Source organism: Python bivittatus, unplaced genomic scaffold (genome assembly GCF_059951505.1).
Source record: "Python bivittatus isolate LINGU-HERP-01145 unplaced genomic scaffold, Pbiv_v1 ctg000200_np1212, whole genome shotgun sequence".
Classification (NCBI taxonomy): Eukaryota; Metazoa; Chordata; class Lepidosauria; order Squamata; family Pythonidae; genus Python; species Python bivittatus.
The window spans coordinates 1,642,816-1,654,999 of NW_028277040.1; the positions used below are offsets into that span (position 1 = coordinate 1,642,816).

The 12,184-nt window shown below is 39.0% G+C and overlaps 1 protein-coding gene across 4 annotated transcripts in view; it reads right to left on the reverse strand.

Annotated features, from left to right (window-relative positions):
* Positions 1-12,184, reverse strand: part of SPAG16 (sperm associated antigen 16) — a 336,494-nt gene that overhangs the window by 260,861 nt on the left and 63,449 nt on the right. For all 4 annotated transcript variants that reach the window (XM_088135583.1, XM_088135582.1, XM_088135584.1 and 1 more), the window contains one exon: positions 7,476-7,583. In XM_088135583.1, coding sequence (XP_087991709.1) covers positions 7,476-7,583 — 108 coding nt within the window. The remainder of the gene's footprint in view (positions 1-7,475; positions 7,584-12,184) is intronic.

The window sequence follows — 12,184 nt, forward strand, 5'->3', positions numbered from 1 at the left end:
TTCACCTTTTGGTGAGAAACCCAAAGAGAAACTTGGATTGATAAAAAACCGCATATTCAGTACAATTATACAATTGTCTGGAAACAATTGTTTCTGATTATTAGCCTATCTACGTTATCTGGATTTATATTCCTGTAACCAGCTTTGTTTAACCTATAAGTTTTCTGGGACTTTCATGCATTCCTCTTTTTAATGAACTTTACTGGATTTTTTCTGTCCATAAGAGCGAGGAATATCTACTCAAGGTTTTCAACTTTGAAACAAAACACAGATTAAGACATTTAGACTGGGGAATTGCTTGGACTTTTAGTATAAAGAAAGTCACTACTTAAATTTCTTCTTTTAAGAGCTTAAGACTAGGGTGTTGCCTTGCAATCTGAATTTTTTTCTTGTATTATCTGGACATTTGTATATATTACAATATTGAGGTGCTATTGATTTTTTGTTTATCTAATATATTATTCTCAGTTACATAATTTGTTCTGTTCAATGAAAAGAATTTCTGGGTGTAAAATTTCTATCAAAAATGATAGATGACACAGTAAGAAAGGAATTGAAAAAACAAAAGAGGTCCCACATTTGTCACATGAACCTGCTTTACTTTATCACAAATTATAGACTTTGTCAAAGATGAATTGCATATACTGGAATATAATATCATCACATGAATTCAACAAAAACAAAAAGATTTAGAAATAAAATTGAATTCTTTTAAGGCTGACTTTAATGAAAAATACAACAAATTAATGGTCACCAGATGTTGTCTTCAGTTCAGAAAACCCAAAAGACAAAGCTAAACATGTTGGAAGCCGAACTGGAAATAGCTGAAACAAAACTACATAAAAAATAACTTAAAATTCAGAGATATACATGTGGATTTTAGGAAAGATGATTTAGAAAGAGAAATGGAAAACTTACTCAAAATGTGATGTGAATATAGATGAAACTTTGGAAATACAAGAAATCTTCAGAATAAATTCATGGACAGCACAAAGAAGTAAAATGCCACACTACTTGTTAAATTCACATATTTCAAGATTAAAAAAGCAATACTAGAGTTAAAAAGGAGTGATACTCCCTTAAAATTCAGAGACAGAATAACTGAGATTCTACCAAATATACCTAAAGATATACTTAGAAAGAAGGGAAACCTGAAAATTCTGACAATGGTTCAAAGAAAGAAAGATCTAATATGGATGGCCATTCCATTTCATCTATAGGCCTCTATGGATGGTGGCAAAGCTTTTGTATATTCCACTGATGATCCCAATAGAATAGAGTCACTCTATTATAGTCACTCATCTATACTGTATTCTATAGAGAATACAGTAGTAAAAGCAGACAGAAAACCAAAAGTTGGACAAAGCTCTGAAAGGAAAATGCACATATTACATGTTTTCAAGACTCCCATATTAAAAAAGAGAATGCAAATGTGTTGGAATGAAAATATTTTGATCACACATTTGTGGCCTCAGGCAGACAAGAAAAAATGGACTAGCTGTATATTTGAAAATTTTAATATGGAATTTGAAAAACAAATCCAAGATGAACTTGAGAGATTTATAATATTATGTTTTCAGACTGAATTTCGGAAAGTAACAATTGGTTCAATTTATGTCCCATACAATAACAAAATAAAGGTCTAGTAAATATTTTTTTTCAATCTTTTTGTAAGGTGCAAAGAGAGATATTCTGATTCTCAAAGATATGATTAAGGGTTTTTTCTTCTGAAACATGGACAAATCTGCTTTATCTAAAAGGAACTCTGGTAAACTTCCCCATAATGTTTTACTCTGTATGTCATTAGTATCTCTTTTCAATGTATTCTGATGCAAATACCTTGCAGAGAAAGAACTTATTTACTATTCTTTAGTTCATAATGAATATGTGCTGGATGTTATAATGAATATGTGCTGGATTTCTAAGTCATTGTTAACTAATCCTATAGATGTGGAAGTAGCAGTGCTACATATGCATATATTATTCCAATAATTGTAAGATTAAATAAAGAAACCTCCAGGCTGATGAGGTGGAAACATAACAAATTTTTACTACTACAAGTGGACGCAAAAGTGAAATGACAAGAATTAAAGAGTTTCCAAATCAATTTAACCTCTAATTTTTTTTATCTACAGTATGGCACTCTAGCAAAGCACTTATGAAAGACTGCATATCTCTCTAGCTTCATATTGAAATCTATGCAAAAGCAGAAGGACGTCCTGTGAATGAACTGAAGCAATTAGAATTAAGAGACAATCATAACCCATTTAAAACAAAGGATTAAAGACATTTATAATCAACTAGATTTAATGGAAGTAAATGAGACCCATGAGAACCTGAGTTCCAGAACATGATGACATCTCAGCAATATGCTACACGTTTCTAGAAAATTTGATTAAATCATTCGCTCAGGTATTGAATGAGATTCAGCAACATCAAGAATGTCCTTCATTGTGGAAAGAAGCTTTCATCTCTCATCTGTTCACCAGCATAGATGCAATATTGCCTGGTATACCTCAGCAAGAGAAAGGCCTTGAAGTGTAGGAGTAGGCCTTACTGCTCTATTATATAAACTGCATCAGTCAAGGCAACTATATATAAAAAGCAATAGCTGAAAATATTTTCAGAAAATAAATCTTTGTTCAGAAAATTTCTATGGGGTTCTTCAATTCTGAGAATATCTTTATAGAAAATGCAATTACCAATTAATGAGGGAGGATTTGGTTTTCCAATTCTGGTGTTATATCATCAAGCTTACCTATTGTTGAGTATTAAATAGTGGAAGCCAACAATTGGTCTTAATTTTCCAATTTGGCAATATATTTTTATTTATTTATTAAACCAATTTATATAGCCACCCATCTCACCACAGGCGACTCTGGGCGGCATACAACAAAGCTTAAAAAAGTCAATAAATACATAAAAAATATAAAAATCAAGATCTGGTGGCCATGAACTCCTGAGCCCACTCCCAGAGAAGGCAGATTAAAATCCCCCAAGACCATAAGTCTAGGGGACTCCACCGCCAACCTGGAGATGGAATCAAGGAATGTGAGACAAGGCTGAAGCTGCCATAACTAAAAGATGAAGCAGGCATGTACGCAGAGAGGACAAAAGGCCAGGAATCTTGTCTAAAAGATCTGTCAGAACCTGGATCAATCAAATGTTAATCACAAGAAGACTGATTTAATAGCTATAGTAGTCAATAGGAGTTTGCTTGTTTAGTCAATAGGAGTTTGCTTGATTTGATTCTGCCATTTGTAACAAGGGGGGGAAACAGTAGTTACTAGGTGTGCTTGGGGTATTGCTTTGAGATGGAGAGGTGCTTACATTGATATGGGAATTTGCAGCAAGACTTGAAGGCAGACAAAACCGGTGGTAGCCTGAAGGCCAGGAAGGACTGTGATATCAAGGGGAGGAATTTACAAGGCCACAATCTTGTGAGAAAGAAATCAGGCGCCAAATTAGAGGGCGGGGGGAGGGAAAAGTAGAGGGAAATTTACGTGGGCTTTAGTTTTAGCAATGCTTTGCTTCAAGCTGCATGTACCAACCAATAAAGGAGCATTTATCAAATTCTTCTGAATCGGGGTTTGGACTTTGTGGACTTGACAAGATCCTTTAAGGAGGTAGATAAGAAGGAAACAAAGAAAAAAATGTCACCTGAACCAGACAAAGGAAGTTGGGCCTGAGCACATGGAAACCTCCCCCAATCCCATCAACAGCTACCAGACTTATAAATTAACAAGGCAAGAGTAGCTGCCAGTCTTGTGAATTGACAAAGCAAGGACTTTTGGGGATAAAAGGGTTCCAGAACCCCGCCCACTCCTGAGTCGTCTTTGGATCCAGACTTGGCAGCTTCCATCCCTCTAACTAGTCCCTGGCAGTTGAAAAGGATGTGGGTAAGTGTGGATGAGTGTGTGTGTGCATGTGAGAAAGAGCATGTGACTTGGCAGCTTCCATCCCTCTAGCTAGTCCCTGGCAGTTGAAAAGGATGTGGGTAAGTGTGGATGAGTGTGTGTGTGCATGTGAGAAATGTACATTGTAACCGGTAAAGTTTTGCTATTACTTTAAATTCACTGGGTCTCCGTGTATTCCAAAGAACCTGTTGTGTCTCAGTGTTCCGCTGAAAGCCATTTGTGTGGGTCCCTAATTACTTCCCACCTGTTACCCAGAGCTGTGTGTCTCATCTGTTCCAGCTGCACCTATCTGGAAAACCCAGGTAGAAAGCAAGGAGGACTTACAAGATCTGCATGCCTCAACAGGCTGTGAGTATGTGAGTGAATGACCATAAGCTGAACCTGCGAGCCTCTGTAACAGGAGCTCAGGCAGAGAGGTTGCTTAGGGAGGATGGTACAAGAGCAGCAGTCCCAACTGATCCCTAGAGCCCAACTTAATGAACAGGGTCTCCCATCCAGTGACCTGTAGAACAGTGCTCCTGAAAGCTGTAAGCGATTCTCGGATGACAATCGCCATACCACCACCCTTGCCCCGAGTTCTTGGCTGATGCCACACTTGAAACCCAGCTGGGCACACCTCCGAGAGCGGCACCCCCGCTTCTGGGCCGAGCCAGGTTTCAGTAACACATACCAGGTCGGCCCTTTCATCCACGATCAAATCGCAGATGAGGGAGGCCTTATTACAGACCAACCTGGCATTTAAAAGCAACAGCCAGAAGCCAGGACCTCTGACGGTCTGCTGTCCAGGTATTGGAGTTGAGACCAAGGAGCTGGAACATGAAACAGGTATAAAACATCTATCCTGCGTTCCCCAGGGACAGCCCGCTCCTCATCTCCCACCATATCTCCCCATGCCTGCCACCACCATAATAATATGGCCTGCACAGGTCCCCCCAGTGGCTACATCATCTTTTCCTTCAGGCCCCTCAATTCCAAAGGCCTGGGGGCTCCTGTAACAATCAACTGCATCAATCCCCCGGGAGGGGGAAACCAAGCACCTAAGGTACTTCAGCTCCACTGGCTCTCAACACCTTCAGGCATCTGGTGCCTGCCTCCGCCCACTCAGGAAACAAGCACACACATACACAGAAGCATCCAATCTAACACCTAAGCCCCTCCCCCAGCCCTCTCATCCACTGGTAACAGTACCCTTCTCATCCACCCCACCAAGTCAACTCCCTTCTCAGGCTCTCACCCTTCTCAGGCTCCCCTCTCATCCTGAGAGGGGAAACATACAAACTAAGCACTTGGCTGACAGGCAAAGTCAGGAGAAAGATACTCCTCTCCTTTTCTTTGGAACTATCAGAGAAAAAGGCCCTGCGGGGGCAGGGGGAGAAAGGGTCCACAGCAGACTGCCACTCTGCTATCCCCACCACGCAGCCACTGCCAATTCTCAATTCTCCAACACCCCAAAGTCCTGGCTGGCTTCTCCAGATGAAAAGTCCCATGGAGTCATAGAGTCTGTACAAACACATTGGCCCATGGGCATGGCCCGACCTCCAGCCTGCCCCAATGACCAGTCCGCTGGCTTTTCCTCCAGCCGGCTCCAGCCAGCTCTGTCCACTGTGAAACGCCCCAATATAGTTAAATTACAATCCCAGCCTCCTAGCATTGTAACGCACTCTGAAACGTGTAATAGTGTCTACTCTGGCCGACTCGTCTCCAAGCCTCATTGCGTGCCCTAAAAACATAGCAGCATCTGCTCCAGCCAACTGCAGCCTCCAGACCTCGTAGCACGCCCCGAAAATGTGCCTACTCTGGCTGACTCACTGAAGCTACCCAGCAGCACAGCAAGGCACAGGCACTGGCATGGGTGTGGCAATGCAGCAGTTGTGGCAGCAAAAAAAGGTTGCTGGTATTGGCCCCAAACAGCTGACAAAAGCCAAGAGATCGAAGAGCCTATCCGAGGCCCAGTCCAGTCCAGTCCAATCCAATAATAAAAATAAATGTAATATAAAAAATAAAAATCAAATAGGTGCCAAAGATGTTAATAATCCAAACACAGCTCTGGGGGTGGGAGGTGCAATCAAGTGGCTGTTGTCCTCCTCCCTCTTACCAGAAGTAAGATTTTATATATTTATACATATATAGCACTTTTGGTTGGGTGGACAATATTAGGATCTGAATACAATAGAACTTTAGTATCTCTGGAAACAATTATGTCAGTTAGAAAGTTATGAGATGTAATGTCTAATAAAAACAGATCTGATCCTTTTTTTTGCTAAATTGATTTTATGGGGAAACCCAACATTAAAAATTGGGAAAAAGATGGCGATATGGAAAAATTGGATGGAAGTGGGAATACTGACTTTGGATCAATTGATAGATGATGATGAATTTTTAATATATGTTGTGTTAAGAGATAAATATTATCTACTAGATGTAACCCAATGGCAATATTTACAGCTACAGCATTTGCTAACAACATTGTTTGGATTGGCAGCATTTTCAGCTGCTGAGACAGCTGAGATACTGTAACTTGTTAAACCCTTTAAAACTAAAAAACCTACTATTAGCTTTCACAGATATTTATTATCAATTAAGAAATTTGAAATGCAGATGTTAACAGATGAGTGGACTGAAGAATTAGAGGTTTCTATAGTACCTAGACAATGGGAGAGTATCTTAACTTCTATAGCTAGAGTGTCAATGGACCTCAAACTATGACTTATACAACAAAAAATAATGTTTAGAATGTATTGGACTCCATTATACTTGTATAGAAAAGGACTGTCTAAGACAGCATTTTGTTGGAGATGTAACAAGGATAATGCTTCTTTAAAACATATGTTTTTACAATGTCCTATACTTACTAAATTTTGGACGAAAGTAGTGGACCATATAAACATGACTATGTGACAAAAGGTAAAATTTTCAGAAGATAATATTCTCTTGGATTACATACCTAGTACATGGAATTTGGCAACTGGGCAATGTAAATGGATTCTCCATGTCCTTACTACAGCTAAAAGACTGATATTGCAACACTGGAAAGATAAATGTATGGCCCCATTCACTCAATGGATTGAAGACCTGATTACGCTTGCCACCTATGAGCAGATTGCCTATAGACGTAGATTTCCTATTGACAAGTATAATGAAAAATGGGACTTATTTATACAAAAATATGGAACTCATTTATACAAAATACAGTAGGTTAGGAAAAAGCACAATAGTTATATAACTGTATTAGAAATACACACACACACACTTGCATACTATTTGCATTAGATATATATATAGAATTGTAACTATTGTTGTGACAACATATTATACTTTATATTTTATATTTTTATTTTTTCTGTTGTATTACAATTTATGTAATTTTTTTATAATGTACGTATCTGTGTTTTGTTCCTTTTTGTTTTTCTCTCTTTTTGTTATTATTATAAAATAAAGGAAAAAAATAAATACAAAAATACAAAAAGCAACAGCTGCAACTAATATGATAATAGTAAAATACAACAGTAGCTCTTCTAAATGTCAAATAGATTCAGTGAATTCTTTGTATTCACTTACCTTTTAATGTCATTAATGAGCCTGTTCTTTTCCTGGACTACTCTTTTATGATGCATTCGATGGAAGTCACGCTCTCTCTGCATTTTTAGCAGTGCATCTTTAGCTTTGCTGCATGGAAGCAAAAATGAAATTATGATTTCCCAATAAATTCCTACTCTTCAGGCAAGTAAGGCGTCTATCATGGGGACTAGTCATCCTGTTTCAGAAAGGTAGAGAGATTCTTAAAATTTCCAATAAAAGAAGCAAGTTTGGCACTTAATCTAACTCATCTGCCTGTCCTGGTTTCCTTTGACCCTGTTATTTGCATTCTTCCTTTGTTTTTGTCAACTATGGATATAATGGTGGGTACAGCTGGATGTATGGCATATCTGCTAATTTGGTATACATTTTGCTGCTAGCCTTTGCATTTGCCTTCTTTTCTTACTGTCAACAAAATTTGTGGAGAGACTGAACTGCCCATTAAATGATCTTGATTGCCCTTGCTCTGGCCTAACAACTTGGTTCTTTTCCTACCTCATGTGAACTTTGTGTGTTTTACAACAGCAGCAAGTAACAAAGAAACCAAAAGACAACAAATGTCTGCTGTTTCCATCTTCCTGAGCTCATGATTTGAAAACCACATCACAATCTTCCTCCCAGCTCAGTGTTTTATATAGTAAAACTAGCTAGCAAGTTTCCATTGTAGAAGTCCTGAGGCTGATGGTGGCATTTTCCTCATCAAACTGATTACTAAAGACAAATAAAGGTTGCAAGCATTTGTCTATACAATCTCCAGAAGTTAAGCTACATTCCATAGCATCCAAATAAAAGTTCGTTCTAAAGCAGAGAAGAAGGTTGAATGGAAATTAATTCTTGTGATATCAAGAATACTCCACAGACAAGGTAGGAGAAGGCATCCCAAGTATCAGAACATATGATGCCAGGCCCCAGCAATAATGCCAAGCAAGCCACCATTCCTGCCTGGACCCAGCAGAATCTGGCCCAGATCAGCAGTTTCCTCCACACAGCCCTCAAGAACTTTAGTTTTTTAAAGATAAAAACATCAAAAGGCAGAGGGGCACAGGAGTACTCAGCTATCCTGAAAAGCAGCTGACCTGGCAGGGCACCACAGGAATAACTTATTGAAGAAAGCCAGATCTGAGGAGGGCCAACTGTGCTTAAATAGAGAGCAACCTGGATTTGGCAAACTCCCTGGAACAAAGTTCATCTGTGAAGGCCTCAGCATTGTCCATTGTAGAAATACCAACTGCAAAATCATGAAACAAACCAACACCCTGACGAGGAGCTCCTCCCTTCACCCCAACGTACTTCAACGCATATGCAAGACAGAAGCCCTTACACCCAGACTATACGGACTCCCCAAAATCCACAAAAACCCGATCCCACTCAGACCCATCGTAAGTGCCATTGGCTCCCCGACATATGAATTATCCAAACATCTGGCCACCCTTCTAGAGACCCATGTTGGACAGACTCCAGCCCACATTAGAGACTCAGGACATTTCATCAACAAAATCAGCACCCTGAAACTCAACCCCATGGACAAACTGGTCAGCTTTGACGTGGTCTCCCTGTTCACCAAGGTACCAGTGAGGGACACCCTGGCACTCATCAAACAGATCTTCCCAGAAGACATCACAGCCTTATTTCAGCACTGCCTAACAACCAGTTACTTCCTATGGGATAATGAGTACTACGAACAGATGGACGGTGTCGCCATGGGAAGCCCCCTGAGCCCAGTCGTAGCAAATTTCTACATGGAACATTTTGAAAAATGGGCTTTAGAAACCGCATCCGTTACCCCAACAGTCTGGTTCCGATTTGTGGATGACACCTTCACAATTTGGGGTCAGGATGAAGAAGACCTAGAGAAGTTCCTGAACCACCTAAACAGCGTCCACCCCATTATACAATTCACCATGGAAAAAGAAAAAGAAGAAAAAGAAGGACGGCCAACTTCCATTTCTAGACACGTTGGTCATACACAAACCAGACCTCAAATTAGGACACAAAGTCTACAGAAAACCCACCCACACAGACCGGTACCTACACAAAAACTCCAACCACCACCCACGTCAGAAAAGAGGCATTATCAAAACCCTCATGGATCGTGCCAACCAGATCTGCGAAACCCAGTTCCTAAACTCTGAACTTAACCACCTTAATTGGGTCCTACAAGCGAATGGCTACTCCAAGAATGAAATAAAAAGAGCCATCAAACCAAGAAAACAACATGCGACTGAAGCAGAAAAACAGCCACCCACCAACAAAGTATTTCTGCCCTACATCAAAGGGGTCACAGACCGCATGGGAAAACTGATGGAAAAACACAATTTCCAAACAATCTTCAGACCCACCAGAAAAGTACAAGAAGTGCTAAAATCAGCAAAAGACAAAAGGGATCCCCTCACCGCCGCAGAAGTATACCGCATACCATGCAGTTGCGGGCAAGTATACATCGGGACCACAAAACGCAGCATCCATACCAGGATAAAAGAACACGAAAGACACTGCAGACTACAGCAACCAGAAAAATCTACAGTAGCTGAACATGCTCTCAAGCACACTGGACACAAAATCCTATTTGAAAACACAGAGATACTGGACAACACCAACAGCAACTATACCAGGCTATATCGGGAAGCCATTGAGATTCACAAACACTAGCACAGTTTCAATAGAAAAGAGGAGAGTCTAAAAATCAACAAAACCTGGCTACCAATCCTGAAAAATACAGCCTGCAAAAGGTCAAGGAACTCAGCTCAACCACCAGGACACGTGAACAGTTCACACAATGAACTTGCTAATCACCCCCAGCAGCCCCTTGTTAACAATTCAATAGAAGAAAAAACCCTGCCTAATCCCCAGGATGATACATACAGATTCTGACACCAAAACAAGCAGCCACTCAGTAACCCAACACCCCCCCCACCCCCCACCCCCCCTTCTCCCCCCCAGATCTCTATAAATACCCACAAAAGGGTCACATCACCCTGGGCACAGAGAGAATTGCTTCTGTCTGTGCTCCTGCACTCTGAAGATGCCGGTCACAGGTGCTGGCAAAATGTTAGGAAACAAAACTTCCAGAACACGGCCACACAGCCTGGAAGGCCCACACCAGCCAACTACAAAGGCCTTTCCTTGGAATTTGACTTATTTTTGTCTTTGAATTATCACTCTGCTCCTTTGGATAATGTATATTTGGTGAGTCTCCTTATGTATGCATAAAGTTTGGCCTGAATTTACAACTGTGAGATAAGTCTGACAGAGTAATATAAACTTAACCCATTAAGCACTGTCATTTATATGACCAGGGCACATACTTGACTTCTCAATTTCCTTCTCATATTGTTAGCAATTCATTGTAAATCAGGGATGGGTAGATTAGATGGAAAGTCAATCAATTACTCTTACATATCTGGAAATAAATCCAGGTAGATCTATCAGTTTGTTCCTATGCACAGGTTCTTAGTAGAGTACTGGGAATGTATTGGAGAAAAAGGTCTAACAATATTACTTCAGAGGAAAATCCATTTTTTCTATGCTCAGATTCTCAATTTGAATTGTCAACTTGTTAAGATTGTTTTTATTAATGATAAAATCAGTGTTCTCAGTTAAGTACTTTCTTAGAGGAATATCAGTATTTTGGTGAACATCAGATTCACAAAACTTGGTTTTGTTAACCCTTCATTGACAATAATTTGCACTTTCTGTAATACATAAATCAATTTCCTGGCATTATGGATTTTGCCTCTGATATAAAATAAATTTAATATTTTATAGCAAGTTATTTTACTGTACATTGAACTTAATAATTCTATCAAGGTTTTGTATTCATATATTAATATATAAATAAAAGATGTATATTTTCATTTCAAATACTAACAGAATTTAAAATACAGAAAAATGCATTTCTAGACATTTTCATTAAAACCAATGCAGTATGAAATACAGTACAGTATAGGCAGTCTCTGGGTTAAAAACAAGTTCTGTTTTTAAGTCTGACTTTAACTCGAATTGTATGTAAGTCAGAACTCGTACTTAAAAACGGGCTGCCTGTTACTAAAAATGGTGAACAGTGTTCTCCTTTCTGGAGCCAACAAATCACTGAAGTTGCATGATGTTTTCCTGAACCACTGAAAACAGGCTGTATATTAAAAACACGTGGCTTCAATTTTAGCAAGAAACATCTGATCACAAATGCCAATCTGGACTAAAAAAGCAGACTAAAGACACAAGATTGCTGAATGAAAATAGGAATCTACCATGACTAATATATTTGCAAATAACTGGAAAAATAAACAGCAATCTCAAAGAAGGAGAGACTTTGAGAAAGATGACAGAATTTGAAACACTTATATAGAATAAATATAATTTATTAGGCCACTGTTACTCAAATGCAATATGAAGATAGAACAAATAAAAAATTGCATGATAAAATGGATACAAAACTTCAAAGAACTAATAACAGTGGAACAATGGCAAAAATTATGGAAACAATCAATAAATTTTACACCAAACCACAATCTGAATTAAAATTGCTACAAAATGATCTATAGATGGTACATATAATTCTGTCAACAATTGCCAGATGGACCAATCATGCAACAATAAATGTTGGAAATGCCATAATAAAGAAGGAACATTTCATCATTTGTGATGGTCATGCAAAAAGATTTTAAGTACTGGAAAAAAATACACTAAAACAT